Source organism: Rhipicephalus sanguineus, chromosome 3 (genome assembly GCF_013339695.2).
Source record: "Rhipicephalus sanguineus isolate Rsan-2018 chromosome 3, BIME_Rsan_1.4, whole genome shotgun sequence".
In the NCBI taxonomy this organism is placed as follows: Eukaryota; Metazoa; Arthropoda; class Arachnida; order Ixodida; family Ixodidae; genus Rhipicephalus; species Rhipicephalus sanguineus.
In genome coordinates this window covers 220,799,769-220,817,125 of record NC_051178.1, presented here as the reverse complement: position 1 = coordinate 220,817,125, position 17,357 = coordinate 220,799,769, and the positions used below count along the sequence as shown (strand labels likewise).

The window sequence follows — 17,357 nt, the reverse complement described above, 5'->3', positions numbered from 1 at the left end:
CTTCAAAAATGAATAGAAAGGCGGTGAGGGCCACCAGTTATGACCACCCTGCTTGGCTGCAATTTGCTCGTCGAGACACTCATGTCTTCTAAATGCCTGGTCTCTCTCTATCATACACACACACTTCATTTTGATAAAGAATGTTGTATGGCTTCATAGTGTTTTTTAACAGTAACTTGCCGTATTTACTCCAATCTAAGCCGATGTTTTTTTTTTTCAAAAAAAAAAAAAAAAACGATGTGTGAACGCGGGGGGCTCTGCTTTCATTCGAGTACAATGATTTTTTTTTCTGCCCTTGCGAATTTCGGGGTTGGCCTATAATAGAGGGCGGCCTCGATTAGAGTAAATACGGTGTTAATAAGGCAATAGTTAGTAGATAACAGTTATTAGTTGCTTCTTTAATAGTAAGTTCTTCCAGGAGTGCTGAATAATGCTTGTTTGTAATTATGGTTATTTTTAGACATATAGACCTCATGCAAAATTGCTGCCATCTGTCGGAGGTTTGACGAAGCTACCGATCCGGCGCTGTGTTCGAGGCCTGTGTCCGAATTGCACTGCTGTCGCTGATATAACTTCTTGCTTGCATCTCCTTTGATAGTAATCAATTGGGGCATAAAAAAAATGTCAAACGAGTGTGAAAAGTTGTACATACGTTACCGACATTTTCTAGTCACTGTGCTGACAGTTGTTACGTGTAAAGAACTGCCTGACAACGAGATCGAAGGTACTAGTTTGTCCCCTAGTCACATGTAGGCCTGCCGTGGTTGAGGATGAAGCTATGTGCTAGGTTAGAAATCTTGTCTCTCTGTTTTCCGTGTAGCGAATAAAGCGTTGTAAGGTATCTGAATATACTGCGTGTAGTGTAGGATGATTGGGAAGAGGCTTTAGCGCGCGACACGACTAGGCGCAGCGATGACGGTAAGTATGTGACCCATTTCAAAGCATAAGGGGCAGCCTACGTCCTTATGTGCTGTGCATGTAATTGTAATTGAAACGTTGTCAAATTTTTTTAAAATAAAAAATGTTTCCATGCTGTAGTCACCGACGCAAGTTCTGTACAGGATTACTGTAAGATTAAATGTAAAAAAATTACGCATCTCACGCACGTGAAAAGTGAACATAAAAAGTGTTGGTTGCTCCGAGAAGTAGGTGCCGTTAGTTAGTATTTTGTGGAATATCCTTGCGTCATGTGCTCGTAAATAACACGAGACGTCAATAATATTCGCGTTCACATCGTTCGCTTTCGCGGCCTACTGGCGCCATATAAGTTCAACCCGTTGCAGCAAGACAGTTCTGCGTCGACGACTGAACGCTAGCGAAACCATCTCAGCGCATAATCAACGATAGCGCACCCACGGTCGAATATAACCCATTTCCCCGAAGCATCACCTTTTTCTGTTTCATACGAAAACAAGTCAGTTTCGCCGCAAGGGCGAAGCAATGAATGCGATAGCAAAAAAATCACAGCATATCCACGGGGTGAATGATGATGAGTGGGGCGAAGCTACGGAGGGAATCATCTGTAAACCGTGAAACTCTTCCGTGAAATGCGCCCAGTACATAATATAAAGAGTGTGAAACATCGTGTATATATTAAACATCAAACATTTATTGTACTGTTGGTTTACGTGGTCCCTTCATTATCACTTGTGATCGGTGAAATGCAAGGAAGAAGTCCGCTCCCGAGCGAAAGAGCGCCAAGAGCGACCGCATTCCCCGCTCGCCCTGTGCGAATTAAAGGCAAGGCTAGAGGGAAGACAGGACGCGCGTTCCACGACGCGAGGTCGGTAGCATGCCCAACGAAAGCCAACGGAACGCGATCGTGCAAGTGCTCCGGCTTCGCATCGCCTCATGGTTCCATTTAGCGTCCCAAAACCAAACATATTGCTCAAGGTGTGCCTTGCGTTTTTCGTAGAAATAATTTCTTTATCATGTACATTAAGACGAAAAGTTGAAAGCTCACTAGAGTGTATCGCCCGCGAAGTATGTCTTTTAGTGTGATTTAACTCTCGTACGGCAGGGTCCTCGCGCCGTTGCCGGTCCACCTCGCCCGTTGACGATCGGGCGAGGTGGCTAAATACAACTACTACACTTTAAGAAAAACATCTGGCGTTCTTTCGTTCTGCTTTTACGAAACATCTGGCGTCTTTCGTTGGTTTATTTCATCAATCAACGGCGTTTTGAACAAAATTTTTATTGTTTAATCACGCACAGGAGAAATCTCACCAGGCACTACCTTGGAGGTAAACAATGGCTGCTAATGGCAATGAGAGACAGAAGAAGTCGGCTTTTAGCTAACACTTACACTTCTACTTCTACTAACGTTTCCTACTGGAACATGCCAATGGCTGCTAATGGGGAATGAGAGACAGAAGAATTCGGCTTTTAGTTAACGCGCACGCTGCGAACTTTTTATTGTTCAACAACGCACAGGAGAAATCTCCCACCGGCACCACCTTGGAGGTCAAAGCGTAAGACTTGTTACTCACTACTACGACCACGACGAGGGACGAACGGGTGCCGCCTTAAGGAGCTTCGCCCCTAAAAGCGGCCCGCGATGGACGCGCTGCTACGGTGCAGAAAGATCTGCCCCCCCCCCCCCCCCCGGCAGCAACTACCGCGCGAGCAGACAGCGGAAGGGCAAGGTTCTCCCTGCGCAAATATTAGAAGAAGCGAGCGAGCTGGCCGACGAATTTTAAATGCGCCCGTTGCGCTCCTCGCGCCATCTCGCCAGTAATGAAGAAACGCTTATAAGCGCCGGCCGTCTCTTAGTCCCGCCAGCGGTAAAGATTGTGTATACAACGCTCGCCGTTAGCTACCTGAAGGATCTGCGCTTTGTGGCGTAGTGGTTAGCGCCATGCTCTGTGAAGCGAGCGGTCGCCTGTTCGATTCTGCGCTTTGGAAGCATTTTTCTGAATTTGTTTCTTTGGGACACACACATATATATATATATATACATATATATATATATATATATATATATATATATATATATATATATATATATATATATATATATATATATACATACTTATATACGGTGAATGACGGCGGCGGCAAAAACCAGCCGAGACTGTCCATATAACTGCAATAAAAGTGCCGCACTTTGAAGCATCTGTTGACACCTCATAGCACATAGGGGTAAGTACCGGGTTTTTTCCGCAGGAGGATCAGCTTTTGGGATAACCTGATATCTTGGTGGGATATACATTAAAAAGATTACACCATCTCCCGCTAAAGGGGATTATGAGGCGAAGCGAAGCCGGAGGACTTGCACGATCGCGTTCCGCTGGCGTTCGTTGGGCATGCTACTGATCTCGCGTCGTGGAACGCGAAGAGGAACGCTACGCGCGTCGTTTCTTCCCTCTAGCCTGGCCGTTAATTCTCACAGGGCGAGCGGGGAACGCGGGCTACAGGCGCGCGAGAGGGGGGCAGCGTAGGAGAGGAGAGAGAGGGGGAGGGGGTGCGCATGCACTGGCGCTCATCGCAGCGCTTCGCAGGAGAGAATTTCGGCATGTCGAGCCCGCATTTCAGAGGAGTCAACGGAAGCAAGCGCTGGACTGAACGCGCGCAGCGCTCTACCACTTGAAGGAGAGGAGACTGGAGGAGGAGAGTAGCGCATGAGCCGCGAAAGCAGAAGCAAGAACGCAGGAGAAGCGCAAGTAGCTGCTGGGAGAGAAGTGGAGAGAGTAACGCGCAGCTGTTGGAGAGAGGGTTACAGGAGAGTTGTGCATGCGTAGTGTGAGTGCGGACTACCATGCCGCGGGACATACCCCCAAACAAGAGATGCTTCACATCTAAAAAATAAGGTGGAGAGTGGGGGGCGGTCAGGCTCTGAATTTGTGAGTGATAGCGCATAAAATGCTTGAAAAATATGTATAGCGAAGCAATACGCGCGCAGAGCATCCGACCAAATGCTACTTTGTTAAACTCCACAGTCGAAAACAAACAATAAACAACACGCTCCCGCACAATGGCTTCGTTCGTTGAGAATTGATGACGCGCACAACCTACCTGTCTAACATGTAATTTTTATCGCAATCTAATAAACAAAGTAATGGCGTTGACAGCGGTGCATGCATGCGCCAGTAGCCGCGATGAAACACGTACATGAAGTCGCCTGGTCTGTGCCTGGCAAGCACACGGCGCGAAAACTGTCTCGTTCCAGTGTGACACTAAAAGTATCACCGCAGCGTCACCGGAGGCTTACGTCACCGACGGTGGCTTTAAAACCAAGCTGCCAAGCTCGGAAGTATTCATTCCTTCGCTACCCGACTGAGCGCAGCGTCGGTATGCTCGCCCCGCTGCTGCTACTCCGTCAATAAACAGTTGTTACGTTTTATGTTGGGATGCGTCCTTTTACCGACACGGCATCCCACACTCTGATGAGCGTCAATGATGTCACATAGCGCATCTGCTAAGAATGGCGAACGTAAAGACGGCGTTAATCGTAAGCTGTATAAACACTTCGCAGCGCAGGAAAAACAGACACAAAGGAAACGACACCAGACAACACGCGAGTGCTAGACAACATACTGTGCTGCGAAGTGCTTCAGATGATCAACCAACAGGCCCGATTCGGCACAATTCGTAAGCGGTAGCTGGAGCAACGAAACGATCTCCTGCTTCTCGTCGGCCGCGAGGAAATATAGCAACATGGAGGTTAGTTTCCTGCATACTTTTTTCAGCATCCCAATTTCCTCATTATGAACAAAACGGTACACGAAAATATGTCGGCATTGCCGTTGCTATCAGCCGCCGCAAATCGATATGTACGCTCCGTGTGTAGTGCACATACGGAGCGCGCTTAGCGTTCAACATGGCCTAAATGCACACGGCGGCCGCTAGATGGCAGCATATTTCGCATTAGGTCTATAGTCCTCGCGTTAGAACTTAATAAGCGCATTTATAAAACATTTTAACACCGTGATTTCTACAGCTCGTATTTTTCGCGTGCTCATGCAGGGACACTTCTTTGACGAGTGTAGGGACGTTTCTGCGAGTTTTTATTCGAGGTACACCCTCGACGACCATCGTTTGGAAAGCGTTACACGCATTGCTTCTGATGCCGTTTTATCGGCTGCGTGCCGAGAAGGCTTTACTGTGCGCTGTCGAAGCACATGCGAAGTTTGCAAATTTCTGCGCTTGCGTTAGAATAAGGCAGTATTATTGAGGTTCGCTAGCTATGGCAAATAAGCTGGCAACGGTCATTGAATGGTCCTGTTATATTGGCAGACATCAGTTGTTTATTTCACTCTCGGTGTGTTGTCACAAATCATCCATTATTCCACCTCGGTGACGGGACCCATGATGCTACGAGCGTAATTCGCACTGCAGCGACGCCCTAGCCTGCACTGAAAGAAACAAGCCTTCAGTATGGGAGCTGAAACGACCTGAGGCACTGTGCATGCGTCATACGCTCACCTCTTGGGTACGTACGCAATATTTCGAAAGCAGCGTATGCACCCAAGCAACGCTGTACGAGCCCTATTCTTAAGCTTTCTCATTGGAGCGTGTTCAGTGGAATAGGGCGGGATCGACATGCGCGAAAAGCACAACGCACACAAAGCGGTTGGCGGGCATCCACTGCAGGGCTGATCGTCGAAGCTGCCTTTTTCTTCACCCCCAGGGGACACGCACAGCATGCACTTGTGGCCGTGATGTTTGCTGATGTTTCCTCACACGCAAAGAAATGAATCAAGTCAGCGTTGTTGTCGTTGTATCTTGCGAAAACGGTAGCGCTTGTGAACACGGACTACAGGAAGGCACACGGACACGCATACGGAAGCGCTTCTAGCGACCACTCTTTATTGAAAATCCGCGCTACATATTACGTCGCTTTACGGCTACGTGACAACTTCAACGCACTGACGAATTCAAGAAGACCAGTTCTTTTTTTTTTTTTTTTTGATAACACAACTGGTTTGTGCTGACACATTTGGCGCCTTCGTTGACTATGGTCCTCGCTTCTGTGATTCGCCCAGTGCACTGACAGCAGCACTCATTGCAATGTATGGACAGGTGCCCCTCTCTGTACCGAGCAACGTTTTGCTTGTGCTCCCGTTAGCGATCACTGATACATCGACCCGCGTGGCCGATTTATTTTAATCCCCCACATTTCAGGGGTAAACTGCATGCCACTCCTCCTGCGCGTGGCACCAAAGGATTCTGGCACCCTTACAGTTTTTAATTGTCAGGATCGGTCAGCTTAGACAAGCAGCTTAGCTTATCGGGTCCATAAAACGCAGTCGCTAGAGGCGCTCCTGTCTGTGTGTCCGTGTGCCTTACTGTAGTCCGTGTTCACAAGCGCTACCCTTTTCAGGATGAATTTCCAACTCGCCCAAGAAAGGGCACTCTTCGTCTTGTGTTTCGTCAAATTTCGCGTCGTTCCTTTGTAGCCATCTTTTCTTTGTAGGCGTATCGCATGTTGCCCTCATCATCATTAATAATCAATCAATCAATCAATCAATCAATCAATCAATCAATCAATCATTTATTTAACGTGCCCAGGAACAACCGTAAGGTCTTTGTGCAGGTGCACGCAAAAAAAACAATAAAAATAAACAGTACAAACAGTTTTCAGAAATAAAAAGAGCAACAACACGTAGACGAAGAGAAATGAACACTAAAGGGGGGGAGTAAAATAACACAACACGAGAAATATTGACGGGGAATAAAAAATTACATTGCATATATACAACTATGCGGAAATACTGAGAAGGGAAGACTTTGTAGATTGTGCCACACTATGTGAGAACAGTGCAAAGCTCGGATAAAAACAATGATTGTGGACTATGAAAAGCGTCAAGATCAAGAAAATTAACATTATAGAGAATTTGTATTCTGTGAACGGTAGAGTGTGGGAAGAAGCAGGCGGGTTCATGAAACGGTCTGTTCTCTCTGGTTAACTTACGCGGAATTCGAAAATTAACACAATTGAGAAGTACAGGACAGGATATGATACCGTGGACTAGCTTGTAAAGAAATAAGAGATCAGAACGATTTCGTCGGCAGTGAAGTGATGGCAGTGATAATAATTCAGCAGTATTTGAACGAGATCCAGAGTCATTTTTAGCAAAGCGATGGTTATATATGCTGAGGAATTTTTTCTGGACTCGTTCAATGGTGTTAGCGCTGGATTGAGCAATGACATTCCATATCACGGACGCATACTCAAGTTGTGGAAGACATATTGCCGTGTACAATTTGTGGAGGGCCATGGGAGACCTGAATTCTCGAGATATTCTACAAACACATCTGAGAGAACGAAGGCCCCGCATAGCAGCACGCTTAACGTGACCAGTAAAGTTTAACGCGCTGTCAATAACAACACCAAGATCACATATCTCATAAACCTTGGATAAGGACACAGAATTGACAGAGTATTAAAATGACACGCTAGATGTTTTGCGAGTGATAGACATGAATTTTGTCTTCGAGGTATTCAGAGAAAGGTTATTACCGTTGCACCATTCGGAAAAAGAGCGCAAGTCTGACTGCAGCAAGCGACAGTCGTTAACTGAATGAATTTCCTTAAAAATCTTGATGTCATCGGCATACAAGAGGAAAGAAGAATTACGAATAGCAAAAGAAACATCATTAACGGAAAATAAAAATAGGAGTGGGCCTAATACCGACCCTTGAGGGACCCCACTAGTCACTTTATACAAAGAAGACGTTTGGCCATTTACGGCTACATAATAACAATATCAATATCAATATCTATTGAGTAGATAGCTCTGCAGGAGATTCACAACCGACAAGTCAACATCAAAGTGCGCAAGTTTAACCATAATCAGTTTGTGGCTGACTACGTCAAAAGCCTTGCTCAAGTCACAGTAAATTACGTCAACCTGTCGTCTCTGAGAAATAGGTGTGGAGATCTGCGTCATGAAACTAATAATAATAATAAACTAATAATAATAATAATAATAATAATAATAATAATATAATAATAATAATAATAATAATAATAATAATAATAATATGTGGAATTTAAAGCCACTAAACCGCGTTAGTGTACCGACGCACGCCGTAGTGAAGGGCTCGGGACACTTCGACCATCTGGAGTTCTACAAGGTGCCCTGGCATCTCACAGTTTACCGACCTACAACTTTCACCTCCGTTGAAACCTTCTAGCCACTGCGTCTCGTAAAACGCGACCTTTGCCTTGAATAATTCAATACTCCCGAGTGATATTCTGCGACTCCAGGCAGAGTAAGCGCTCCCTTGCGCTTCAACGCATTTCTTCTCGCATCTATTCTGTTGCCCTAACTAATCATCGGACCCAGGCAGGTCCTCTTAATATGAGCTATAGAAAGAGTGTACTATAGGATATAGGCTACGCTCTTTCTTTTCCCTCTTATTGATAGAATGTGCCGAATAGTGCAGACGCTTGCATAAAAGCGATAGGACGTTCGTGAAAGCAAGCTTCTTAAGCACGGTAGCTCGCCGCCTGCTTTCAACAGCGCGAGCTATTTCTGCGCCACAGCGGTGGGGTTAATTAGGAGAAGGGCTAATCTCTGCTGTCACCGGCAGATCAGTCGATATCGAGTCTCTGTTCGTACAGAAGGCGCTATATAAATAACCGCTTCTGGCAGAACGAGCTCAGGTCAGGCCCGTACCCGGGCCCCTCCCCCGAAATTTTGATGACACGTGGTGTTTTATCGCAAATAAATCATCAAAATAGGCGTTTTCATCAAATAGTCAAGGTTTTCAACAAGAGCCCCCCCCCCCCCCCGAAAAAAATTCCTGGCTACGGGCCTGGCTGAGGTGTGTGGATAAATTAGGCTGAGGTAGGCCGTAATAACAGAGGATAAACTGATATTACGAAGCCTACACAATAATATCGATCGTTTATTAGATGCGAAGCAGCTTTTGCGCTGGGCTGTGTCCGTAGTTCCATTGGCGACCGTCCGCTTTCTACCACCTAGGATAGCCATCTGAGCGCGCGCACGCGCCAAGGAGAGGTCTTCTTCCTCTTGTTCTTCGAGCGCCTTGATGATGATACGTGCAGAGCACTTTAGGGGCCCCGGCTGCCGTATGCTGTCGTAGTTTGGCGTAACGCAGACAAAACCATGTGCGCTGGCACGCGCTAGCGCGTTCGGGCCTTAGTAAGGGGCTGGGTAAGACGCTGACGCCTCTCTCCCTTACACTCTCTCAGCAATCACGTGATGGCGTCGGGGAACGAGATTCTGCAGATGCGCGACGAACACGCGTGGCGTGCTCCAACAAGAGTTCGGGACGAGTAACAGCAACAGCAACTACAGTGAATTCATGGTGTGCTCCACTTGCAAGGACGCGTTAACATCGGGCAAGGTGCCCGTGATGAACGGAAGGTTAAGTCGACCCATGCGCTGCTTCGCATCCCCACATGGTTCCCTTTAGTGGGAGATGGTGCAATTTTTATGTCTTGCATTAGAGAGTGACGATGGAGCCGACACTAACCAGTGCTCATTATTAACATGTACGGTCAATGCTCGTTATGAACGTGCACAGTTGCGCGTAAAACACCGCGAATGCGGGAACACGGTGACGCCCACGCGATTCCTTACCTTTTAAGGGCTTATGTGTCTCATAAGTCTACGAGACTTGGCGAAGCGTGACGATACTTCGCGAGACGTAGCCGGCGTCGTCACAAACGATGATGAATAATCTATGTAGGAAAAGTCGGTCAAAACTCACGTAAAGCATAAGAATGAATGCGCGTCCATCGGCGTCCCAAAAGTCCCGTGTTCTCAGTGCAACATGACGTCACTAAGCACGTCAACATATGACGTCCTCATGATGTCACAAAGCGCCAACATTTCTGACGCCGTCATCACGTAATCTAATGACGTTTTTGTGAACTATGACCGCGACGCGTGGTGACGGCATAAGGGCGCGCTGGTGTTGTAAAGAAAATAAAAAGCGGACTGAAAAGGTAGCCTTGTGAGAAGGTCGTGTTTTAGGTGTTTCCTACTTACGCGACGCAATGGTGGCTTGGACCATGAACACAAGCCGATCTTCCGACGATGCCTCAAATGCTCAGTCCGACGCCGATGCTGTTCACCTGTGGCACGTTACGTCAACAAGATTCCGCCTTACAGCCACCGACATCATTCAGGTGCAGGTCACCTTTCAGGCCGCGCACGTAACCTCTCAGTGGAACCCCCCCCCCGTATTAGCCGCCCTCCGTGACGTTGCTCTGCAGTTGCGTGACCTCCTGACCGCCTATCTGCACCCTTGGACACTGTCAAAGACCATACGCTGGAGCTCACGGTTCTGTTCGAGCGACGCTACGTGCACGAACTCCCGCCCACCACAAAGCTCGGCGATCCCTCCGACATATGCAGATCTGCTGTGCCTCCACCTTCGATGAGGCACTTCTCAAGCACAGGTTCCTCTACCCAGATCCTGTGCAAATTGCGGTAACACGCACACAAGACACTTCTTATCCGGCGTCTTTGGCCAACAAACTCTTGTCCAAATCTCGCTGTTTCTTAAGGACGACGACATCCGTTCCCATCATTCGAACACCAGCATAAGGCGTCGGATCCTACAGAACCATAGCACGGCTTTTTTCCTACCGAGGACATCTGACACGGCCGCTCGGACATCGTCACCGAGAATGCCTCGGCCTACGTTTCCCTCTCCGTCACCATCGCCTGCTCGTCTCGCGAGCAATTTCATCAGCTCCCAATCGTACTGTCGAAGCTTTGGCATTTCGGCACGCCGGTGCATGCGACCCTGTTCCTGGACGGAGCACCGGAAGAACTGGCAGCGACAAGAGATTCCTGAGAAAACCCAGTGGCTTTTTTTCGTCTTTGACTTTGTCAGTCTATTGCACTTTTTTTTGCTTACACGTGTGTAGAGATGGACGTGCGCCTGGCAAGGGCGAAGGACAAACATTTTACAAGTGCAAACTGTGAATGATGCCAACATTCTTGTTGTCCGTCGCATATTTTAGAGCTGACTCAAACGAATGAGCCGGTAACAGAACAGGCTGCTGAATGGCAGCAATATTCGCTCATTAACAATGTAGCGATCAAGGGTGTTCCGGAAACAAAAGGCGAAAGCCGTGATGCATTGCTGCAACAGACTGCAGGAAAGATTGCTTATCCTGTGAGCGCTCCTGAGATTGCTGTTTTGCACAGGGTTCCAGCTGAAATTGGTCCGAACATGCCAATTTTGGTGCACATAGAGCAAGCGCAACAGCCGCGAGCGCACAATGAGCGTCTCATGTAAATCATGCCCTACATGGCACGCATGCCATCATTTTCATGCAACCACCTGTCATTTATATTCATCATACAGTCGCGTCACGCAGTGCCAGTTTTGGTGTATATTGTCACGGGGTGGTGACGTCGACGAAGACAGCAGTCGGCGTGTTCAAGATAAAACTCTTTATTTTGCCGAACTTGTGGCCGGGAAATGAAAACTCAAACTACAGCAATACACGCTGCACACTGATAGCGGCGAACAGGGCGTCGGCCGTCGATAAGCTGCTCATGGCTGGGAGGCGCCGTCTTTTATACATCAAGTATCGAACTTTCTAGTCTTATCACTGGTGGTTGCGCAAGCTCTGGAATAATCTAGACTATTCGCGTCCTGGGCGCAATCTTAACAAAGTGATCTACTACAATCTATCGCGAAGCTTCTCCAACACTTCGGCGCGGTCAGCATCGAGCGTTGCTAACAGTCCCTGCTGGTCAAACCCCAATACATCAAAATAAAACAAGAAGTGGGTGTGGCATTGCATCCCCTCTGAAAAAGCATCATCCCGATTCTTGTGAAAGAACATAGAAGGGAAGAAAACAAGTGCATACACAAATAAACTACAATAACAAAGGAAGGCCTTTATCAGCGAAACTGAACCCTTTCTTTTTATTTAACTTATGCCGTAGGCCATACTGGCGTCAATAAAAAAAAGAAGTAGAGTCCCAGGTTCGCTAACGCGCGAAAAACGGCTTAAGGCGCACGACATGAACGACTTCAGGTTGACAGTCGAGTTCGTAATGCCGTCCGGGATGACCTCGTAGTCAAGAGTGCCGAAACGTCTAAGCACCTTGTATGGCCCGAAGTATCGCCAAAGAAGTTTTTCACTGAGCCCACGTCGGCGTATCGGCGTTCAGATCCAAACACGGTCGCCGGGCTAGTATTCCACGAAGCGTCGTCGAAGATTTTAACGGCGGCTGTCGGTCATCTGTTGATTCTTGATGCGTTGGCGGGCCAGCTGTCGGGCTTCTTCGGTGCGCTGAAGGTAAACATTGACGCCGAGATTTTCTTTGTCGTAGATGTTGGGTAACATGGCGTCGAGCGTCGTTGCCGGGTTCCTTCCGTAGACCAACCTGTAGGGCGTCATCTGGGTCGTTTCTTGCACGGCCGTGTTGTATGCAAAGGTCACGTACGGAAGGATGGCATCCCAGGTCTTGTGTTCGACGTCGACGTATATGGCCAGCATGTCAGGGATTGCCTTGTTTAGACGCTCAGTGAGGTCATTTGTCTGCGGGTGCTAGGCGGTTGTGCGGCGGTCACCTGTCTGGATGTATCTCAGAATTGCCTGAGTTAGGTCCGCAGTAAAAGCAGCACCTCTGTCCGTGATGAGGACCTCTGGGGCGCCATGATGTAGGACGATGTTCTCAACGAAGAACTTGGCTATTTCGGCGGCACTGCCTTTGGGCAGGGCCCGTGTTTCGGCGTAGCAGGTCAGGTTGTCGGTAGCTACTACGATCCACTTATTGCCGCAAGTCGACGTTGGGGACGGCCCCAGGAGGTCCATCCCGTTCTGCTGGAACGGTCGCCGAGGTGGCTCGATCGGCTGAAGAAGTCCGGCTGGCCTTGTCGGCGGCGTCTTCCGTCGTTGACAGTCTCGGCAAGACTTTACTTAGTGGGTGACATCGGCAGTGAGGCGAGGCCAGTAGAACTTTTCTTCTATATATATTCTCGCGAGCGTGCGGGAAACACCGAGGTGTCCATTCAGTGGTGGCCAAGTAGTCGGCGATATCACGTGGTTGCTCACCGCGCTGTGGACGCGGTGCGTTGACGGCGAAGCCGCACAGACCCATCTGACTGTACTGGCAGCGGCGGCAGGTGTGGCCGGCTTCTCCGCAGTAGTAGCAGAGCGGGCGGTTGTCAGGGGAACGCCAAACCGCGGTCTTTCGGGGGGCGTAGCGTTGGCCTGCAAGCGGGCGGGATGCGTTCGGAGGCGGCGGCGGCGTCTAGCGACGGTACTGCTGCGCTTTGGCGTCTTGGCGTGGGCGTGGAGGAGGGGCATGACGGCGGGCCGCAGCAGCATAGCTCATAGCTTGCAGCTGCGGCTCTGCTGGCTGAGGCGCCCAGTGACTGCTCGACCTCCTGGCGCACGATGTCGGCGAGGGAATCTACTTGAGGTTGTGATGAAGGTAGAATTTTTCGCTGCTCCTCTTGCACGATTGCTCGGATCGTCTCACGCATGTCGGTGGATCCTAGCGCTTGAACGTCTGCGTTAGCTTGTGGCAAAGAAGCTGCGGTTGTATTGCCGCGTGTGCGTGTCGAGCGTTTTCTCGATTGTCGAAGCCTCCGCAGCAAATTATCGACCGTCTTCGGCGGGTTCCTTATCAATCCAGCGAAAAGTTCTTGTTTTACACCCCGCATGAGGAACCTGACTTTTTTTCTCTTCGGGCATACTTGGCTCGCCGTGTCGAAAAAAGGCGAGCCATCTCTTCCGTGTAGATGGTAATGTTTTCATTGGGCAGCTGCACACGGGACTCCAGCATAGCTGCGGCTCATTCCTTGCGGACCACGCTCGTGAACGTGCTTAGGAACGTCGTCCGAAAAAAATCCCATGTTTGTAGCGCGGATTCTCAGTTCTCGAACCACGTCCTCGCGGCGTCTTCTAGGTAGAAGTACACATGTCATAGCTTGTCTTCGCTGGTCCAGGCATTGAAAAGGGCGACTCGGCCGTAGGCTTCGAGCCATTTGAATGACGACCCGCGGAATGTTGGCGGCTCCTTGTGCTGCCGGAGAAGGATCGGCTCACGCTGCACGGGGTCCGTCACCGTCGCTGCGGTCGATGTTGGGATCTGAGGCTACCTGGTTTTTTAGGGAAGGAGCCCGTACTCTGGTTGCAGTCCCATCCGCCTGCGTCTTGTTCGACGATCCGGGTTTTCTTTGCGGTCGTCCTCGTCATGGCTTGGGCTTGGGTAAGCGCTTCGTGGGGGCGTCCGGATCACTTTGTTAAGATTGCGCGTAACCTTAACAAAGCGATCTACTACAATCGCGAAGCTTCTCAAACACTGCGGCGCGTTCAGCGTCGAGCGTTGCTGACAGTCCTTGCTGGTCAAACCCGAATACATCAAAATAAAACAAGAAGCGGGCGTGGCAATATCAAGCAAGCGAAACGGCCGCGAGCGCCCCATGCGCATCGCATGTAAATCATGCTGTGCATGAAATGCAAGCTATCATTGTTATGTTCATCATCATCATCATCATCATCATCAGCCTGTCTGTTATGTTACCTCTCGTCATTTATTTTCATCATACAGTCGTGTCACGCAATATCACTTTTGGTGTATATCAAACGAGCCAAACGGCCGCGAGCGCGCCATGAGCGTGAGATGCAAATCATGCCCTACGTGACATGCAAGTCATGGTTTTCATATTACCACCCGTCATTTTGGTTCATCATACAGTCGCGCCACGCAAGGTCATTATTGGTGTATATCACGTTAGCAAAACGGCCGCGAGCGCACCATGAGTATCGCATGTAAACCATGCTGTACATGAAATGCATGTCATGATGTCATGTTACCACTCGTCATTTCTTTTCGTCGTACAGTCACGTCACGCATTGCCAATTTTGGTGTATATCAAGCAAGCGAGACGGCCGCGAGCGCATAATGAGCGTCTCATGTAAATCATGCTGTACATGAAACGGATGTCATGACTTTTATGTTATCATTTATGTTCCTCATACAGTCATGTTATGCAATACCAACTTTAGTATAATTCCCATTAGGGTTTGAGGCCAAGTGGAAAAAGCGGAATTTTCTTCAAAATGTTATTTTTTGTTTTGATCATGTTAAATGCGCAATTTATGGCACATCATTTTGTTGCATAAAGTTTCTGTCCACGCAGTTTCTTTTCAAAGATACAAGCAGAATTGTTAGACCACCCGTCATCTACGAAACCGACACTGAAAGGGCCAGTTTTGTCTGCATCATAAAATTAGCTTAATATGTTGTACATTGTTGGATATTTCACAATCATGTCAAGTGCGAACTTGCAATAATGCTCTAATATATTATTGTAAACCCATCATTTTTAATCATAAAAGTAATAAACTTCTCTCCAGGTGGACGCGCAACGTCGTACACCTCAAGGAAATGTATGTGAGCTCGTAAATCAATAAATTTGCTTTGTATGATGCTGTGTATTATTTCACTAATGGCAACAGAAGCACATTTGATATTTTGAAGCGAGGTGACTTCGAGCCTGGCCTCTGCACTGCAAAAACTTGCCTGACAAACGATGGCACCGGATCGCGAAAGCGTCCTATCACGGCACTGATGCTGCAAAGGAAGCTAGAAAGGAAAATGTAATTTGCTGCTCGCGCAATGGGGCGGCAAATTCGAGCAATCGAGCGGGCGAGTGATACAGCCACGTCGCGCAATGCCAAGTTTGGTGTGTATCAAGCTAGCGAAACAGCCGTGAGCGCACCATGAGCGTGGCATGTGTGTCGTGCCCTACATAACATGCACGTCATTATTTTCATGTTACCACCTGCCATTTATGTTCGCCATACAGAAACATCTCGTCATACCAATTTTCGCATATGTCACTTATCCCGTTAATAGGGAGGGAATCACCGGGCAGCTTCGAAGGGCTGACGTCTCGGCTCCCAGAAACGCACGACGATAGCGCGGACAATTTAAATTAGGTCCTTTTAGTGCACCAGCGAACGCCGGTTGTGGTCCAAAGACCGAGTCAGAGCCGAGGGTTGATAACATAAACAAAATATATTCTCAGATAGGGCAGTACAAGCATCACACAAACATGCACTCTCGGCTTGTATCAATTTACTCACAATATAACTTAGATGGTGTTCAAAGAAACTGGATGAAAACAAACAGATCATGCTACAAATGCAATATCATGCATCACAAGCTATTCAAGAACAGTTAAAGTCCTGAATATTCATCATACGTGTCCAGTCATGGAACATAACTTGAATGCTTCTCTTGCAGGAAAAATTGACGCAAACTCCAGCGCTGATCGCCGTTTTTCCCTTCCGTCGTCAGTCGAACAAATTCGCAGCTAACGTTGCCATTGGAATGAAGGGCTTTCCCATATTTCATATATATGAATCATTTCTGCAAGGGTTATTTGGCGTAAGGATTCGAGAAACATATCGATACCTATCTCCACAATGGCTACAGTCTGGACTGAAGTATAGAGTTTTTGTTTTGCGGCTGTGTTTCAACACAAGGTGACCGCATGGGGTGCCTCACGAAAAATTTAAGACCAGTCACGCCTGTGTTGCTTACCCGAACAAAGCATTATGGATCACGATAGGCGAGAAACTAATGCGAGCCCCATTTAGCAATGTCACAAACATCCACATAATCATAAAAAATAGGGGACGAAGAGTGTGATGTGCAGGCCGTGGGCCCCGTGCCAAAGGTTGGCGGGCTGCGTGCGGCCCGCGGGCCGCGTGTTTGAGAGTCCTGCGCTAAAGTGCCTGCTGTACACATAACTAGCGAGCGTGATATCGACAGGATTTTTGGAGGGCAGAGTGGTTCTGACATCAACTGACATTGCGCGAGCAATGTCAGTTGATGTGCTTATTAAAATTTTGAAACCAAGTTTTTTTTTAACACGAGTGTTTTACGCCGGGGTCCACCAAGTACTTCGCTACTGTTATGACGTTGATAAATGTAATGGACGCGAACGGGTGAGAAAGAAAAAACCAAGAAAAAGTTCCGCCGCTGGGTATCCAACCCACGACCATGCGGCCGCGACGCTAAGCGCCCGACGCTCAACCGTCTAAGCTACCTCGGCAGTTGCTGGACACTTCACGAACGGAGGTCATGTTTAAAGTGTCGATACCAGCGAGTGACACTGGGCGCGCTGGCGCAACGCCACCTAGTAGGTGGCATTGGCTGGCGTCGCCGAGGCACCCTGGTAGCATTTGCGTTCTTTGCCTTTCGCTCCGTGTTAGCGTGCGCCGGCTCGTCGGAGTAGTGCGCCAACACACATGCACCGACGGGATTTCTCCGCCGCCATCTGCTTCGACTGCGAGAGCACCGACTAAAAAAACTGCTGCAATACGCGTTGCAGATTGCACAATACGCGTTGCATCAAGCTACCGCGTTGCTGCCGTGTTGTTTAAGCGCAAT

The 17,357-nt window shown here is 48.4% G+C and overlaps 1 protein-coding gene across 1 annotated transcript in view; it reads right to left on the bottom strand.

Annotated features, from left to right (window-relative positions):
- Positions 1 to 10,162: 10,162 nt before the first annotated feature.
- LOC119386311 (uncharacterized) overlaps positions 10,163 to 17,357 on the bottom strand; it is a 51,055-nt gene continuing 43,860 nt past the window's right edge. The window contains exons 4-5 of the mRNA XM_037653636.1: positions 10,302 to 10,395; positions 10,163 to 10,231 (exon numbers count right to left, since the gene is read on the bottom strand). Of these exons, the coding sequence (XP_037509564.1) occupies positions 10,163 to 10,231; positions 10,302 to 10,395 (163 nt within the window). The remainder of the gene's footprint in view (positions 10,232 to 10,301; positions 10,396 to 17,357) is intronic.